Source organism: Brassica napus, chromosome C2 (assembly GCF_020379485.1).
Source record: "Brassica napus cultivar Da-Ae chromosome C2, Da-Ae, whole genome shotgun sequence".
Classification (NCBI taxonomy): Eukaryota; Viridiplantae; Streptophyta; class Magnoliopsida; order Brassicales; family Brassicaceae; genus Brassica; species Brassica napus.
In genome coordinates, this window is record NC_063445.1 from 30203747 (window position 1) to 30223141 (window position 19395).

The 19395-nt window shown below is 32.8% G+C and overlaps 4 protein-coding genes across 6 annotated transcripts; 1 reads left to right on the forward strand and 3 right to left on the reverse strand.

Annotated features, from left to right (window-relative positions):
• Positions 1-528: 528 nt before the first annotated feature.
• Positions 529-2293, reverse strand: LOC106388194 (cytochrome P450 89A2-like). Its single transcript, XM_013828210.3, has one exon. The coding sequence runs from the start codon at positions 2164-2166 to the stop codon at positions 640-642; it is 1527 nt and encodes a 508-aa protein (XP_013683664.1). The 5' UTR covers positions 2167-2293; the 3' UTR covers positions 529-639.
• Positions 2294-8864: 6571 nt separating this feature from the next.
• Positions 8865-11752, forward strand: LOC106387383 (protein RALF-like 14). The gene has a single exon (XM_048748127.1). It carries the CDS (start codon positions 10983-10985, stop codon positions 11292-11294), a length of 312 nt encoding a protein of 103 aa, XP_048604084.1. The 5' UTR covers positions 8865-10982; the 3' UTR covers positions 11295-11752.
• LOC106388195 (mRNA export factor GLE1) lies at positions 11540-14640 on the reverse strand. The gene is made up of 7 exons (XM_013828211.3): positions 13575-14640; positions 13111-13161; positions 12918-13025; positions 12279-12374; positions 12092-12190; positions 11949-12008; positions 11540-11862 (listed from the first exon to the last, which is right to left on the reverse strand). Exons 1-7 carry the CDS (start codon positions 14592-14594, stop codon positions 11797-11799), a joined length of 1500 nt encoding a protein of 499 aa, XP_013683665.3. The 5' UTR covers positions 14595-14640; the 3' UTR covers positions 11540-11796.
• A 625-nt stretch (positions 14641-15265) lies between these two features.
• Positions 15266-18216, reverse strand: LOC106388196 (RNA polymerase sigma factor sigA). 3 transcript variants are annotated; one of them, XM_013828212.3, is made up of 10 exons: positions 18038-18216; positions 17085-17764; positions 16799-16997; positions 16614-16706; positions 16371-16499; positions 16228-16281; positions 16055-16132; positions 15893-15955; positions 15665-15777; positions 15266-15572 (listed from the first exon to the last, which is right to left on the reverse strand). In XM_013828212.3, the coding sequence occupies exons 2-10, from the start codon at positions 17690-17692 to the stop codon at positions 15464-15466; spliced, it is 1446 nt and encodes a 481-aa protein (XP_013683666.2). In that variant the 5' UTR covers positions 17693-17764; positions 18038-18216; the 3' UTR covers positions 15266-15463. The 3 variants fall into 3 exon arrangements, with proteins under 3 accessions (XP_013683666.2, XP_013683667.2, XP_048604083.1); XM_013828213.3 differs by having other exon boundaries at positions 17085-17767; positions 18038-18194; XM_048748126.1 differs by having other exon boundaries at positions 17866-18094.
• Positions 18217-19395: the final 1179 nt, after the last annotated feature.

The following is a 19395-nucleotide window of genomic DNA, read 5'->3' on the forward strand; positions in this document are numbered from 1 at the left end:
TAAACCCAAATTTAAAAACTCTATGAGAAAAATTAAGCATATGATGTCACGTGTCGCATTTTAAGATACCTTTTGCTAAGGTGGTTTTACGAGAAAAGAGAAAAGTAACTTTATTATTATAGATTATTGTCTCGTCCTTCCTGTAACAATTCACCGTATTATTAGCACTCGATGTATCATGAGTTTTGTGAGTCGTTTATTTTGTCTATTATACTCGATTTCAGCAATTCAAATCTAATTTGGTGTCGTCAATAAATCCTTCATTTTTTTTTAATTTGAATATTAGTAATGTTTAAAACATTCTGTAAAGATAATTTAGTCAATTCATATAATGGAAAGTGCATTTTCAAAATATAATCTCATTAATGAGCTGTTTATCCAAATTTCCCCATAAAATTAACCTACAGTCTATTAATTCGCTTAATCACGATTTCGCTTAAAAATCCCACTATTCTAGACCCACCATACAAACAAAACACTGCAGGAATTAGTTGCAGTGACCTTTTACGTTACATATGGGCAGAGGAAAATAAAAGCTTTTATTTTTTATCATCTACTCCAGCAAACAAAGTACACACTGCGTCATATGATCATATCTTGAGAAGATTAAACTAAACCAAAGAAGAGAATCGAACACGATTAACTTGTCCTGGGCACAGCACGAGCCTTAAGCGGATGCTTCATAACGACAGTGAACTCGAGCTTCTCGGTCAAGTCAACTTCATAACCTTTGACTTCCTTCCACTCAAACTCCTTCACCATATTGGCCACATAGTACTCCAAGTGCAGCATAGCCAGCCCTATCCCTGGACAGATTCTCCTCCCCGCTCCAAACGGCATCATCTTTATCCCCCGACTTCCGGTTATGTCAACCGGTTCTTCTTCACGGATGAACCTCTCAGGCTTAAACTCCATTGGGTCATCCCAAACCGCCGGATCTCTCCCAATCTCTGCCACCATGAAGTTAACAGTCCCTCGCTTGGGTACCTTGTACCCTCCCAGGACAGTGTCCTCAGTGACGCTGTGGGGTAGCACGAAATGTCCAGGAGGATGCCTCCGGAGACCCTCCAACACCACGGCCTTGAGGTAGGGCATCTTGTGTGCCTCTTCTTCCTCAATCTCCTTTGCTTCATCTCCGGCAACAACGCTTTTGATCTCCTCGTATAGTCTCTCTTGGATTTCCGGCTTTTTCACCAAATTCGCCATGATCCACTGCAACGCCGTAGCTGTCGTGTCGGTCCCACCGTTGAGAAACTCGGAGCATAAGCTCACGATTTCTTCTTCGTTTAGCTTTCTCTTCTCTTCCGGAAGCTCAAGATCGAGCAGAGTATCCACATACGATTGCACGTAGTCTTTGTTATTCTTCATCCTCGATTCAACGATCTTTCTACGAGCACGAATCAGAGGAAGCAGAACATCTCCTTGCTCTCTCCGCATCTGGTGAAACTCTTCCCATCGACTTCGGAATATCAATCTGGTTAGCTTAGGCCAGAGGTTAAGGATATTGAACCTCGAAAAGCTAAGAAGCTGTCTCCTCTGAACAAACTCCACCTCTTTGATCTGCTTCTCATCAAGCTTATCTCCAAAACACATAAGAACCAGAAGCGCGAACATCGCATAGTGAAGATGATCGACAACAACGATGGCTTCTTCTTCGCTTCCATCATGCCTGCGAAACCGATCGAAGAGGATATCGAGAACCCAACGGCGAGCGTGGGAGTAAGACCTCACGCGGGAAGGGTGGAGAATCTCCGAAGTCAGGTTTCTTCGAAGAAGACGCCACGTGGCCCCGTAAGACCCGGAGCTGATGTTGTGCTGATTGCTGGACACGATTTTGCTGATGGGAGCCGCAGGTGGACGATCCGCGAAAACGGCGCCGTTTAACACGAGTGCTTGGTGAGCGAGGGAGCGATCGGCGACGAATATGGCGGGACGGGAAGTGATGCGGAGGGTGATGATTGGGCCGAGACGGTGGTGGACGGAGCGGAGGTAGGTGTTGAGACCACCTAAGCCTTGTCGGAGCCACCAGATGGTTCCGATAAAGGGGAAGAAGTTGGGGTCAGGAGGTAGCGGAAGAGAGGATGAGTTACGTAGGCGATGGAGGAGGAGATGGAAAAGAATAGATACGCTCAGAGAAACCACGATGAGTAGTAACCATATCTCCATTTTTTTTCTTTCTTCTTCTTGTTCCTATTTCTCAGTTCGTATATATAGAGTTGTAGACACGTGTGTGGCCAAATCTTGTATGTAACAAGTTTTTGTTGGTCAAATAGTCAACCTACGTGTAACCCTTTTCTTAAAATGCATGTTCATACATCAATTGCTTTTATAATTGAATTAAATTGTGATTATCAAAAAACAAAGTGATTATCTATTTTTGTGCGGTGTTCGTATCATCTTACGTGGAAAGAGATATTTCTAACTGAAAATTATGATTTCTGAAGGGACATATATCCGGAGAGAGAGTAATCAGATTTGCTTCTTTTTTAGCTTCACATATTTGTACCACACTACAAATGACAGCCCATCATGGATTCTTCTGACGTCATCGATTGCGTATGTGTACTTATGTTGTGAATTTTTATTATTTTCTTTAAAAATAAAAGCGGAAGATATTTTTCCCTACAAGTGAAAAATGAAGCCTTTCGCCCAAAATGAAACTGATGTTTTTTTTTGTGTAGAAACGATGATTGTTGTCTTGAAACCTACAAGACGACGCAATCGCTTTATTTCACAACATTTTAGTGGACTGGCATTTTCTATAAATTTACGTGATATGGTGGACTGTCATTTTATGGTTGAAATGTCCTAAAGAATTTAATGTTTCTTAAATCATTGTATATAATTTATTATCCTAAAATGTACAGAAATTTTCAGATTTTGCAAGTATATTTTTTTTTTGTGGTTGTATATTTCGTATGTTGTTACAGACTTTTCCACACAAAAATTTGAGTTCACAATTTTTTCAACAATGTTCAGTAAGCTTGGCCATTTGGATATTGGAATGGATTTAGGTCAAGTATTTCAGATATTGGATAATTCAAATATGAAAATTTGGTACCGATTGTGTAATTCTGAATCTCGGATCGGATTCGTTTCGGTATTTATTGTTGGTGGTAGCAGGGACGAACCCATCAGCTTATTTTATGTGGGGCACATATTAAAAATCATCTATAGACTAGACGTTTACATAAATTATAGATAATTACTAAAAAAAAGAAATAGTGTGTGGGACAGATCTCATCTAACCTCTAAATGGGTCCGTCCCTGGGTAGTAGACTTAGCACATATATATTAAGTGCCAACTAAATGATTATCCGCACCTTGTGCAGATTGTATATATATTAATAAATTTCAAGCTTAGTGTTATTTTTATTTAAATATAAATTATTAAATTTGATATAAATTTATCACTAAAATAAAAACTATTTAATTTCAATATTTGTATTGACTATGATGTATTAGATTCTGTTTTTTTGTTTCATCTTTTTATATACGGGTGTAGGTTTTGGATACAAAAATAATAGTATCTATTAATAACCAATTTACCATTAGGCAACTTGAATTTGAAATCAAACACTTATTTTAGTCGTGGTTAAAAATAATCTCAGCGGCAGTGAAGGCATTAGAAAGAACTACGGCTCATAAAACATCAACAAAAAACAATAGCCAATAAATATCATATATTATCAAAAATTTAAATTTTAGAAACTATGAGACAAAAAATTAATGCTTATAAAACATTACCTCTTTATTACTGTGGATTATAATTATATTACGTTTATTAATTGTCAGTTTATTGTTATATTATCTAATAATTTTATCTTTGTTTTTATTTTTCTTTATATTTTTAATATTTTTATTAATTTCCCTTTTTCTTTTATAGATTATTAATTATTTTTGTTTTAAATATATTATTGTGACCATGTTTGTGATTTCACATATCAAAAAATAATTTTACATTTTACATTTTACATTTATCATGCATAAATGCATATTAATTTATTTTAGTTAGAAATATGATTTTTGTATTCAAAATATATAAAATATTTAGCATAAGTAAACAATTCATATTTTACGACATATATATTTTCAGTGATATTTTAACTAATTTATCACTGGTTACATTAAATGAAATAAATATTAAGTGCTCAATAAAACTTATTTTATGTCATAAATAGTTAATTCTAATTTAGTTACAGATATCCTTCTGCGATGAGATCCACGAGAGGTCCAACATTCACAGATCTAAACAAAAATATTAAAATAAAAAGACTGATGAATATGGATAATATAAATATGATATACCAATAAAAAAGCTTTTGAAGTAATTATTTGCAACTCTTTCATAAAATCATTACAAGGAGTGCTTTTGATTGTTATATAAGTGTTTATCTTAAGAGATAAGTGATTAAATATATATATATATTATGTGGTATAGTCAATGACGGTAAAGTTACTAAAAACAAATGAATGTACTTGAGATAACTTAGATGAGCATATATCGATATAAGGTGTATCAAAAGAAACTCTGAAAAATTAAATTAAAAGAATATTTTTTTAATACCAAATCATCTTATGTTATTTAATATTTTAATCTTAGTTTTTCATGTTTCCTTATGTTTTAAATTTTTTAAGTAAATTTTTATTTTGTTGTTTATAGATTATTTACTATTTTAGCTTAAATATATTGTTGTGATAATGTTCTATGACTTTCAAGATAAAAATAGTTTAATGTTCGGCAAACATAAATGAAAATTATTTATTTTAGTTACGAATATGATTATTTAATATTCAAAATATATAAAAATATTCAGGATAAGTATAAAATTTTATATTTTAAAACATATATCTTTTAATTTAAACAAGTTTATCATTTATTACATTAATTTTAATATTAAATTTAACGTTCATAAAATCTATTTTAAAGCATAAACAATTAATTTTAACTTAGTTGAATCTCTTCTTTTGTGATGAGATGTGCGAAAGGTGAAAATCATCACAAAGATTTATTTTGATTATTTTATAAGAATTTGTTTTAATCGGTAAAAAATTAGTTCTATATTATGCGGTATAGTCAAACAGCGGTAAAATTATTCAGAACAAAAAAAGTTTTTTTAGATATTTAGATAGGAAGTTACCAAGATAATGTTCATCAAGAGAATCATAAATTCTGAAAAATATAATTGATTAACACCAAATCATATAACTAATACAAATAAATTAAAAAATACTATACATACAACAGTATCTAAAAACACCAATTTCGTCGGAACCATTTTTGTATCTGTCCATGTATTTTCAAGTTTTGACACCTTCACTTTAATAATGTAATAATATTTAATTGGATCATTATTTTTAATAAGAACCAGAGAAGTTGGTTATGATGTAAGCCGTTAAAATAACAATAGAGAAATTGGCTATAATATAAACCATTAAAATCATAAAGTAAATATAAGATAAAGCTAATTATGATATTATTGTTACATTTTTATTTTAATTAACAGTTTTTTTTCAGTTAATTGACCCGTTCTTTCTTTCAGGTGTGTAATTAAATGAATTCTTACTTCTACTTGGTTAATAAAATTATAAATAACAATATTGATTATTAAAACTAAAGATTTACCTAAAAATAATTAAAATATGATAAATAAGAAAAAATATTAATTAATATTATTGAGAACTTTGAAAAAAAAATTGGGTTTTTCAAATATGATCTAATTTCAAGTCAAACACAAAAATGACTCATGTTTTTTTGAAACTTTTTTTTTTCATATTCACCCTTAAAGTTCAAGTTATTCACGAAAATACGATTAATGAGTCTTTTACCTTATCATCCTCATCTTCACCAAGTATTTACAATATTTTCATTGCCATCAATATACTAACCACCATGAACAACCAATTTGAAGCTCTTAATGCACCAAAGTTTTGATTTTTACTCATCGTATCTCATTATCTGACACACAAATCACATTTCTTTCACTCTCTCTTCAAATTCATCTAAAAAACCAAGACTTTGATTCCAAGCTTTGTAAGGTTCACAGAGACATTGAAGCTCATGATTCATGGTCATTAACGACTTGGTAGCTTTTGTACAGAAGTTCTGGGTGCTTGGAGAAGCTAAGCAAGTCATTTCACAGGTTCAAAGTATGAAATCGTTTTTTTCTCAAATCTGTTCGCGAAGACTTTCAGAAGACTTCGCTAGATGTGTTCTCCATCAAGAAGACTTCCCTAGAAGTCTTCTAACTTTCTTTTATTAAGAAAAAAATCGAAAAATCCCAGAGAAGTCGTCTCGGGGAAAATTTCTATAGAAGTCTTCTGAAAGTTTTTCCAAAGTCTTCTCACTGTCGCAAGAAGTCTGCGTAGGTTACTTTTGCAATTGAAAAATAAGAGTAAAACATTTAATATTAATGAGAAGACTTCTTTAGATTTGGTCAAACCTTTGGTTACGAGAGAAGACTTCTTTAGAATTTCATTTTCTCTACAACTAAAATAAATTTTTAATATTTTTTTATTAATTCGTGTGTATTAGCCAATATTGGGGCTTTTGGATGAAATTCATAACTTATTTGGTGATAATTATGAGATTTCAGATTTTTATGTTTACTAATATTTCTAGCTAATCCGAGAAGACTTCTTAAGATGTCTTCTAAGCGAAGACTTCTGCTATAGATTTTCTAGAGTGTTAAGTAATTTCAAAGTATGTTTTTAACTTTCAAAAGTGTTGAATAGCTTCAAAAATATTAAGTCATGTGGTTTAATGTGTTTTTTAGATCATAAGATATACTTTTTAACTTACATGAGATTTAAAATTTCAACTTTGACTTAAAATTCACGTTTGATATTTTGTGAATTTGACTAAGTTTTCTTGTGAAGTCTTCTCTCTTAATTTTAGTAAATTTGACTAAGTTCTTGTGTTGTTGTATTTTATTATGAGTGGTAGAATAGTTAAAAAAAACTTCTTGGTATGTTGTATCAATAACTTCAGTGATGTCGAGTACTTTTTGGCAAAACTTGAACATATTTACCAAATTCTTTTGATTAACATCTCTTCAAGTTTACAAAAGAATTCACAACTAAAATAGTACACATACAAATCATAAAACATAGCATAAACAAAACTATTACACATGGAGTTAAAAATCATTCCTCAACATAGATAAGCTTGGACTTCACTTGACATCATTCATTTGTACCACTTTAGGCAGAAGACTTCCCGAAAACTTTGTGGGAACTCTTCTAGCATAAAAGACATTAGGGGAGTTCCCAAGAAGTCTTCCAAGAGTCTTCTGAAAAGTCTTCCAAATTCTGACCCAGATCTGAAAAAATCTGCATATTCAAAAGCATTCAAATGACTTAAAAACAAAGAAAGCTTCAACAATAATTTTTTATGCTTAAATAATAAACAAAGCAATCACATTCGGTTGAATCTATAACTTTTTAGAATCTAATATACAAAATATACAATATACATATCCAAAATTTGTTCCACTTTGGGCAAAAGACTTCGTCGGAAGTCTTAATTCTAGCATAAAATTATAGCATAAAATGCATTAAACACTTGCCTAGAAGTCTTCCGAGGAGTCTTCCGGAAGTCTTCTGAGAAGTCTTTCAAAGTCTGTCTCAGATCTGAAAAATCTGCAAATTCAAAAACATTCAAATGACTTCAAAACAGAGAAAAACTTCAAAATATAATTTTATTCTTAAATAATAAACAAAATAGTCATATTAGGTTGAATCTATAGCTTTTTAGAATCTAATATATAAAACACACAATAATACATATCCAAAATTTATAGATCTACCTTTGAAGGATAAAAGATGAGAGCCATATAATGAAAAACCTGCAAAAATAAGATAAATTAGTGAGAATACATAAGAAAAAATGAGAAATGAATTTAAAGTTAGGTATTTTGATGTTCAAAGAGATTAAAGAGAGGTTGGAGAGTTTTAGATTGAGAAACATTACATTTTTATTGCAGTCGTTTGAAAGAAAGAAAGAGAATGTGTAAATTTTCTTTATATATATAGACAAGAATTCCAATTAGGTTAATATTTTCGATACAGAAGACTGAAGTCTTCTAAGAGAAGAGAAGACTTCTTGGGAATTTTCTAGACTCTAAAATCAAATACATGAAAAGACTTCTGAAAGACTTCGCTTTAGACGAAAAACCTAAATTCTACTAAAATTTAGACAGAAAACTTAAATTTTACTAAAATTTAGGCGAGATTATGTTAGAAGAAGTCTTCAAAAAGTCTTCTTGGGAAGTGTTCTGAAAATCTTCTTGGGAATTCTTCTAGAAGTCTTCCTCCCAAGAAGTCTTCCAAACCATAACCTAATCAAATAAGTACCTAAATAGCAAATAACAAATTCATTAAACATAAAATTAACTTATAAAGTGTTTAATATTCACAAAACTAAATACATGTAGGTCAATTTTCTTTTTTTTTTAAAGTTAAGATTCCATAGTCTAACCCTAAATACAAACAATACTATAACATATGTTACTAAACCCTAAACCAAAATCTTCTTGGAGTCTTCCAGGCCTTATAATCAAATAACTAAGCAAAAAACACTTAATTAGAAAATGTTTAAATCAATTTATTATATAGTCGCTAAACACATATAGGTCAAACTTTAAAAATATTAAAAAAATTAAATTTCAAAATCTAACCATAAAAATACCAACAATACTATACATATGTTACCAAACCCTAAACTAAAGACTATCACTCATCTATATTAAAAATAATTCAATTTTAATAAAACTAAATTTCCATCATTTAGAAATATTTATTAATACATGATTTCGATTTTTTCTCTTTCAAAATATTTTTATAAAATTTATTAATTATTTTTAAGATATAATACATGAGAAGACTTTCCCTAGAAGACTTTTGGAAGACTTCGATTTAGGCAGAAAACCTAAATTCTTCTAAAATTTAGGCGGGATATGCCAGAAGATATCTTGGTAAGTTTTCTCTGAGTCTTCTAGGCCCTATAATCAAATAACTAAGCAAAAAACACTTATTTAAACTTAAAAGAAACTTAGAAAATGTTTAAATCAAGTTATTAGATAGTCACTAAACACATATAGGTCAATTTTTTTTAAAAGATAATATTTCAAAATCTAACCCTAAAAATACCAACAATACTATAACATATGTTACCTAAACCAAAAACTATCATGATTTAATTTACATTCACTCATCTATGTTGAAAATAATTAAATTTTAGTAAAACTAAATTTACATCATTTAGAAATGTTCATTATTATATGATTTCAATTTTTTTTCCATTAAAATATGTTTTGTAAAAATTTAAATTATTTTAAAGATCGACTGAATTCTCTGAGAAGAGTTCTTTCTAAGTCTTCTCACGCGGATGGTTATAATAGTAAAACTTAATACAAGTTTTTTGTTTGGTCATAAAGATGTTGTAATTTTACTAGACTTTTGGGATACTTTTGCATTTGATTGAATTTAGAATACATTTTTGTATTCAAAATTAAGTTTTGAGTCATTTTTGGCAATTTCCGCAAAAAATTATTGAAAAATAACAAATAATCAAAATACTTAAAATCATAGAGAAAATGACAAATAAACAAAATATTAATTAAAATTATTGACAACATGATAAATATAAAAAATAACCAAAAATCATAGAGAATATGACAAGTAAACAAAATCATTTCTCAAATAATAGTATAGATACCAAAATCAGACTAGGTCCGTTAAGCAATATTGGTGACTCTACTAGAAAACAAAACATACTATATTGTTAGCATATTTTAGGCGGGATATTTGTATGTATTACGGATCAGTAACAAACAATATAGAAGGAAGAATCGAGATTAAAAGAGATATATGTGTTATTGATCGTCTGAGCTGAAACTACAATTTTTAGTGTATAAACTTTAGTTCTGTCTGGGTAGCTCTATTCTCTTAGTCTTTGAATGTCCATCTTTTGTTTTAGGGTTCATGCTTAGGTTTTCTCATCTATAATAAACCTTTCTGTAATTTTTGCATCTATATAACGTAACTAATGTTTGGTCCGGTTAACTGGATAATTGTAAGATCACTGAAACCTTTTTTTAAGAAGATAAATATTAAATACTTTAGTTAAAAACAAAAAAAAAAATTATAAACAAACAAAATAGAAACAAAAATAAATTATGAACAATAAAAATGAAAAAAAAATTAAAATTATAAGAACACATGGTAACCTATCAACGCTTTATTCTATTGTTATTTATAAGATTTAGAATCATATCATACATGAGCATGTTTTATAAAGAATCATTATTTGTAAATTAAAAATTCAAACTTAACTACAACTGAAAATAAAATAAAAATAAAACAGTATCAAAATTTATTTGAAGATCAGGAAAATATTTGATTTAAACGTGACATATAAAACATTCCAAAATTATCCATATTGGATTAGGTTTTATTTTCTGATATTCAAAGTCAGGTTTTATTAATACCAAAAACAAACAAATCTGGATGGAACTACATGACATGATGTTTTATTTATTTATTTATATACAAATTCATGTTTCCAAATTCTAATGCATCCCATCAGTAATTTTTGTACACTCCCCTTAGTTTTGAACTTTTGATTAAGTCATAAATACAAATACAGATGCAGAAAGCAACATTGAGTTTTTTGACTGGTTTACATTATGCGAATTGACTCGCTTAATTAAAAATAAGTAAATATTACACTGATATAATTAGGGTAAGAAGACCAGATTTTTTACTCAAAATGAGAAAATCAAAATTACCAAGTCAAATATTCAAGGAACCATGTGATACAAATGAATATATTGCCATAGAGGATGAACCTACAAAAATCAACATTTATATAAAGGTCGACTAAGTCGAGTGTTTAATAACAATTTACAAACCTCTAAGAAGGCTCTAAACAGTAAAGAAATCAACCATTCGCCATTTCAAAACCCTCTTGACATTCAATTATGAATCCTTTGAAGTTCTTGTTAATCATCGTGGCCATCTTGGTGGCCTTATGTCCAGCAATAGTCCAATCTCGACAAATAAAATGTGACCGGTTGGGTGAGAATTGCATCGAGGATGGAGAAGAAGAGACCATGAAAATGAGATTTGGTTTGGATGTGAGCCGTAAGATTCTCCAAGCCACACGATATATAAATTATGATGCTTTGAAGCACAACGTACCAGCTAAACAACATGGTCAAGAGGACCGAGCGGATAACACATATCGTCGAGGTTGTACTCTCGCTACAGAATGTTATCGGCTTACGAATTAAACAACAGGAATACTAATTTTTATTTTTAGTGCAACACAGAAACAAAATATAGTTTTTTTTCCATTAGTTTACATTTTCTGTTTATGTATTTTTATTACCTTTGATTGGTATCTTCAATAAAATTGAAAAGTTTATTACTATTTTCAATAACATCTAATTCATTGATTCACATAGCTAAAAAGGGCAATTGTATATATAACTAACCGATCTAATAATTTCTACCATCTATTATTATGAATTCAGAATAGAGGAAACAAAATACCAGCTTCAGATTCTTAAGATTTAAACATTGGAGTATTAAAACGAGAAAGGTTTTCGAAGATTAACGACGGCTGGATAGTTGAGGAAGAATTGGTGAAAGGATCGACTATTTTTACTACATTTATTTTTAACCAAAACAATAGAAGGATAATTTCTATTGTAGAGTAATAAACACCCTCCCAAACATATGACTTGATCCAAAACTCAACAATGAAAATCAAAGGCCTGAAAGCAGTAGCGCTCACAGTAGATATTTCTCGACAACTGTCCGGCCAAACTTCTCTTGAACATCCTTTGGCGTTTCCACCTGACAAATATGAAATGAGGTTTAACTAAAATCTCCTCTATTTAAAAAAAAAATGATTCTCCTGTCATATAGCTCAGACTACTTACCGCATTCAACGCCTTCAAAACTGCTTTAACTGTGTTGTATGAATTCCTTGAACCAATCACCTGAAGAAAATTGGCTTTTATTAAACCAAAATTGAAATGAAAACAAGAATCCAGTGTTATAAGAGGATGAAGCAAAAATGCACCTTAGACTTGATGTTCTTGAACCCCGCGAGGAGCAACATTGTTTTCACAACTCTCCCAGCTTTCATTCCCGTAGTTGTTGGTGCAGGCCATAAATATAACTAGTAGCAGATTCAAGTTTATAAATAACATAAATATAAAGTGGCAAGAATAGATCACGCAGTCAAAAAAAGGGACTCAAATAAATACCTTAGTTTTCTTGTAAGAAGTCTGTATTGCATGTGCAATGGTGTGCTCCTCATGACGTTCTATGTAATGCAGGTTCTGAAAGCATTTCTCATATGCCTGTTCGGTAGTTGTTAGAAATGAGACCATGAGAACTATCTAAAGACAGGATCTACAAAGATGTATAACGGCATCATAACAAAACAAGAGTTGAATATCATAAGCTTTTTTTATAAGTTATATGTTCTTCGGTCAATTCAAGAGAATCGAAATCGATGTACAAGCAAAGACATTTATGCACACGTCAACCAACCTAAACTGGGACATAAGCTTTTCATTGGTATCGGCATCAAAGGAAGGTGAACTAAAGACATTTATGCACAAAAGAACACTACAGAGTAAATTTAATTTTTGAGGCATAAACTAAAATTACCTAAAACTCAAGCTTTTAGAATATCTCTCATATCCTCAACGTTTAGCAGTAAAGAGAAAAGAAAGAAGAAAAAACACAATTTAGCTTCCCACTGTATCAGATCACTTAATTGACTATCTTAGCTACAACGAGATCCTGCCATAAGTAACATAGGTACAAAGTGTCGAGACCACATAAAACGTGTAGTCTTCGCCATTCATTCTAGATGAAAAATGGTAATGTGGGATTACCTTCTGCATTGCAGACTGGCCGGTTTCAGCTTTTGCTTTTGCATACCCGATGACACCTTCGTAGTTCCCGCATACCATCAACGCAGTGTACCTTTCAACCCTGCCACCCTAAAGCACAAGTTTCTCTTTTGTAGCCGAGCAATTGAATTAACAAAGAGAAATGACAACTGAATTGAAAGAGAGACAACTATACCTTTGTGACCTTGGCAACTTTTTTAACATCAATTACATGCACATCGTATCCCTGCAATAAAAAAGAAGAAGAAGAAATAAACCTGATCAGCATAAGGAATAGTGAAGAAAGTATGCCCATATTCTTCCTTCATGGTTATAAATCGAGAGAGAAAATGTATGCCAATATCCACCCAGTTTCACAACATAACTTTACCATTGAAGCTTAACTTACTTAAGTAAAATAAACAAATGAAGCTATTACACCACACTGGCCCACTCATATGTATTAAACAACATAGCATATGGAATAAATATACAGCAGGGTGGAACCAACACCAAGAATGAAAAATTTTAGCTACGAAATTCTTTAAAACCAATGTACAACACTACATCTACTGTTTAGCAAAGCCTGAATGAAAATCATGCGTCATATATAAGACTATTTCATGTAAAAAAGTGAGAATAAATGGAGAATCCAGCTACCTTTCTGTATAAAGGTTGTCTTTTCTTCTCAGTCAAAGCATTTCGCTCCTCAGCCAGATCTCTAATCTCCTCTTCCAACCGCTTCCCCTTCTTCCCGAATGTATGATCAAGCTCAGAAAGCTTACTTTCAAGTTTCTTGTCGATGGCATTCAGCTTCTCCAGCAGAATATCATCCCTTTCCTTCATGTCATCAAACTCCTCTTCATTGTCATCATTATCGTCCTTGGAGCCATCTGCTACAAGACGCTCTTCCTTCTCTTCTCCACCTTGAACATTGTCACGCTCGATGACTCCATAATTTGCTGGGTTGTTTGGGTCAAAGGCCTCCTTCCACTCAACCAACCTCATAGCTCTGTTTATCTTCTGCTGGAGAATGAACTTGTCTTTGCCTTCAGCTACCTTCAACCGATTCATCAGCTCGCCGATAACTCTGTATTCAGGTGCCAGTTTGAAATGTTTCTCCTCAAATTTGTCGAGTTTGGTCATCCACTTGTAGGCCTCATCGAGTGTCTCCGACTTGGTGAGGGTTTGGAGAAGCTCTTTATGCCTCTGGAACTTCTTGTTGAACATGTCTTCTTTCTTCCTTTCTTCATCCCAATCAACTTCGTCAAGCTCGCTATCCGAATCCGACGATTCCTCGCGCCGGTTCAGTTCACCGTCGTCTTTCAAGTTCTGCTTCTTAAGCTTCTCTATGAACGGCTCAATCCCGAGGTAATCTTCCTCGTCTTCGTCGTCGATGTCTTTGCAGTCTAGTCCTTGTCTCTGCCTCTCCTCTCTCTCACGCTGCTTCTCCTTCTCCACCTCCGCTAGAAGATCTCGCACTACTCTATCCGCTTCCGCCGGCGAAATTGTGGTGGCGGAGGAGAAACGGTGGGTCTGCGACGAGATCCATGGCGTTGTTCTTCTGGGAAATGCGGATCCTGAGGCATCGAGACTGGAGATTTGACGGGAGAATGAGGATCTAGGGTTACGGCGGAGGAGAAGACGGGTCCAGGACGAGGCGCGGGTTCGGAAGGACATGGTTCAGTCCAGTGGGTTCCCTTCCCTCAGATGGAAATGGAGGAGAGATTTTGTAAAAACCTCTCTGCAATTTGTTAGGGTTTTTCTTACCATTGGGCTTCACTCATAGGCCCAATACGGTCAATTTGAGGCCATAAAGCTTAGTTGGGTTTCGGGGTTGATTTTGAACTCAGTAACAATCTTATATTAATTTTGTGGGCAATTCTCTCATGGTTTGTGAAAATCAAATGTCTATAAAATATGAAAATGGTTGAACTGGATAAATTTATGCGGAGTAATATTAAAAAAAAGCCTTTAAAGTTAGTTTTTTCTCTCTTAATAGTAGATGTATGGATTGTTTGAGGTTATAGCTTGATATAGTAAAATTATTATTTTTTATTTGAAACCATAACAATTAGAGAAATTAGTTTTTATTTGAATTGTTGGTTTTAAATGAGTGTCTCCAGTGGGAGAGAAAACCCTAATAATTTACATTATTCGGTGTTTAGAATCTTTTCTGTCATTGTGATAAGATTGTAAGATTGTAGATTTCCACCAGGAAGATTATGTGTATGTAAGACCATCATCAAAACACCTGATCCTCGTCTGATCTCCGGTGGTCTAATACACATTGTGTACATAATAAAACACATGGTGGCACATACTAAGAGTTTCCATGAATAAGAGGAGTATGAATGAAATAGAGAGATAGATGAGTAAGTTACCTGAAGCCACTATTACATCACTGTCCTTGTTTCTCAGCTCAGATTACATAACAAGCAAGGAAGATAGAATAAAGAGAGTATTCCCCTTTTGTTCCCTGTCTATATACAACATTCACAGTCGCTCTCTCTATGGCTCTCATGTAATAAAAATGTACAAAAACAAAATCAATTCTTGAGGATCATTGCCTCCATTTTACTCTTCCTCGCTGCGTGTTTTAGTTTCTCGAGCGCCACAAGCCCCACCTGTCTAACCCTCTCTCTCGATAATCCTATCCTGTTAATTTCCCAACAATAAAACATCAAAGATCTTTGTCTGATGATGATACAACCAATGGGTCAAAAAGAGGCTTAAGGTTGAATACATACCGTTTGCTAATGTCTTCCCATGTGAGACATTCTTTGTCTAGACCATAGTATAACCTAATAATTTCCCTTTCCCGATCTCCAAGTGTTGCACTTATAAGCTTGCTCACTTCATCCTGCAGTTATATCATCAATCTTCAGTGAACACCAAGTAGAGTACAATTTTCATAAAAAAAACACACAACCAGAAGCATATAAAATGTTAACTTCAGTAATGACTGTTGGTTTTACCTTGAGTGCCCACTCATCGTACCCGTGCCACGGATTGTTCTCCAAACGATTATCCGCAATGTACTGAGAATATTAGAACAAATCAGCCAGAATGTTATATACTCATGGAAGGTGAAACTAAAACTGTCGTTTTGTTTAAGAGAATCAGAAACAGAGACTCACGCTGTGGTGGGTTTCTCCAGGGAGACCGTTCAAAGAAGGGAATGCATCTCTGTCTAGGGAAAATATTTTGCTTACAGCCTGCAAGTTTTCGAGTGCCAAGAGCATGAGCACAAAATACACATTGCCCTCAAAAAAAGAAAGTTACATGTTTTAAAAAAAAAATAAAAAAATACCTCTGTTGCATTTCTAACTTTCTTCTGAGACATATTTAGTGACTCTGCAATCCGCTGGAAACAACAATAAATATAAAACATGAGATACACGTAGACAAGGAGGATAAAGCCAGAATTGTTGAAATGTTAAAGAACATGCTTACATCAATGGAGGGTGTGATCCCTTTCTCTTGAAGTCTAAGCTTTGCGTTTCGGATTAAACCTAGCCTTTCATGCAGGTGAGTAGGCAACCTCAATGTTCGTGAGTTGTCCACTAATGCTCTTGAGACACCCTTTTGATTAGAAATTTGAAACAACAAAAAAAAAGCTTCAGTTTTTGCTTTCAAACAGCCAAAAAAAAAAAAAAAAAAAAAAAAACAAATGAGGTGAAGCGCTATCGTCCTCACCTGTCGAATCCACCAGTATACATAAGTTGAGATTCTGAAACCTTTGGAAGAATCAAATTTCTCTATTCCCCGCAAAAGTCCGATAAGACCACCCTTCAGAGTTAGGAAACATAAAAAAAGAAAAGAAAAAATTGTTCAGAGAAAAGTTGATGGAAAACAAAAAGAGAGATTTGGAAAATATATACCTGAACAAGGTCAGACATTTCTGCTCCCATATTATCGTAACGCTGAGCAATAGACATAACCAAACGAACGTTGCTCATAGCTAACTTCTCCCTAGCTAGATTACATTCCATCAACCATGCCTGCAGCTCGGCACGAGATATCTTCAAGGATGTTGCAAGCTGTTCATCAGAAGGCTCACACCCTAATCTATCCTTCAATCTAAATGTTTTTCCACCACACAGATAACAATAAATTTAGTCTATGCATTTATTAATAAATAAATAAATAGTTTTATTATGTAAATACCTTGACTTATGCTCATCAAGACGAAGGCCAGATTTGATTTTCTTGGACAAGCGCACGACTTCAGCGTGACTAAGAACATCGTCACTTATGACACCCTTCACATAACCACCCTTGACACGGTTGTTTTGAAACAAGTCTGAATTAACCACTTTAATATTAGTTTTCTTCTTAGCACCCATTCTCCTTTGCCGAGCTGAAATCCCTGAACACGTCACCGGAATCTTCTTCTTCTTCTCAAAGGAAAGATTCCACTGTTTTTCTAACAAAGACCTCTGCAGCAACAAGAGTGCCTCAACGGTATCATCATCCTCTTCCAATTCCTGATCAGATCCAGGAGGTAGCCATTGCTGCACAACATCCACGCTCTCCTTAAGAGCCTTGGCAGATTGTGTGTGGCGACTTGATGAGTGAAAGCTCGGACTGTAGTTGGATGATGATGTCTTTTTCGCAGTTATTCCACTTCTTGTTGAAGCAATATGGTAGTAGTACTGTGATGAACAAAGATCATTTACAGATAGAAATTTCTCGGTGACGTCCGAGTAGTAAAAGGAAGAACTCAACAGTCTTTTCCCTGCGTTGAGTCCTACAACAGCTGTTGTGGCCATCATCCCATATACTAACAGTACTCTTTCCCTCAATTCATCAACTCTTCACTCCTCAAGATCAACCTTCTTCTTCTTCTGCTAACAAAAAAATTCAAACACTTTAGAAAATGATTATATTCACCTTATCCGGCAAAAGAAATGGTTCAATTCATCACCACTATCGAAATTTGACTAACCCATTAAAACCCAAATCCAAAAACCATGTTTCTCCGAAAAATAAGCAGATTCATTCAAGATCAACAGAACGTTTCAAAATTTGGCATAAAGAAAAGAGTTCAGTAAGAAATCAATGTAATTGGTTATCTCCTTAAGAGACAAGGATTATAGATCAAACTTAATTTGGCTCACCTGAAACAGAAAAACTTTGAAAGTCTGAGAGAGAGGAGGGCGTGTGTGTGTGTGGCACAGACGAAGCGAAAATGGCTTCTATTTTTTTCGTTTTATTTTACTCGCAAGAGAGTTTATTGGTGGCCTAAGATTTTGTAAGAAATTTTAAAAAAGGATATATGGTGAAACATATAATTATTAGGAGAGGATATTTAAAAGAGATATGGGTTGAAGCGATAGGATTGGTGGAAGCAGATACTGGCTCCATGTTTCTGTGGTCGTTAGCCTACTCTCTTTCCTTTCCTTGACATTTACTATTTATTAGTTTTTTATCCTTTTCTTTTTTATTTATTTTATTTATAGTATTACAAATGATCATTATAAAAAAAGTCTACAATACAAGATGTTGTATCTATTTATTAAAAAGTTAACATGCCTTATTTTATTTGATATTTATCTTAATCAATCAAAAATCTTTTTATATCTATATATATTCTATTAAAACAAAAATACATAACTTTTTTTTTTCATATGTGATTTCTGAGTTAATATACGAAATGCACATTTTATTTATCTATAATATCTCAACAATAACTCTACATTACTTCTTTTTTACCTGATATATTAAAATTGATTGTGCCTTAGCCTTTTGTTGGCATCATATTAGAATCTATTTAAGGAGTATTAGTGGGATGTGAAATTTTAATGATTATTAAGTTATTAAATTATAGTGTTATTGGTTAATGGATTCTAACATTCTTACTAAAATCCTTTGTTCGGAACTACGCCTAAGCAACTCCGAACCTAGCGAGTTATCAAAAAATCGGAGAGTATTCGGAGATTACGCGAAACCTAGTTTTAAATACAATTTAATATATTTATAATATAATTAGCTCATTTTAAACATGATGACACATGTTCTTAGACATAATTATATAATTTTTTATATATAATTTTAAACAACTTCTTTTTGATTCGTTGAACATTTAGATTATGGTGTGCTTGATACGAAAAAATCCCTAAATGAAGTAATTATATGTTTGTTTTGGGTTTGATAGCTAATTGTAATTATTTAGTAGTGAATAATTACACAAAGTCTGTGAATAATGAGTAAAAAATAATCAACCGTGTTTCAACTTTACACAGACAGAAAAAAAAACTTAGGCGGTCTAGGCGGGAATTAGGCGGTCAACGTGGGAATTAGGCGATCTTACGCGGGTCAATACGGGTCAACGCCTAGCTACACCGATTTAGGCATATTCGCCGCGGTCAACCTCCGAACAACGTCTAGGCGGCTGCGTTATTAGTTTCATTATTGTTAAATTACTTATAAAATCTATTGTTATTCAAATTTTTTAGTTTTTTTATAATTCTATAAC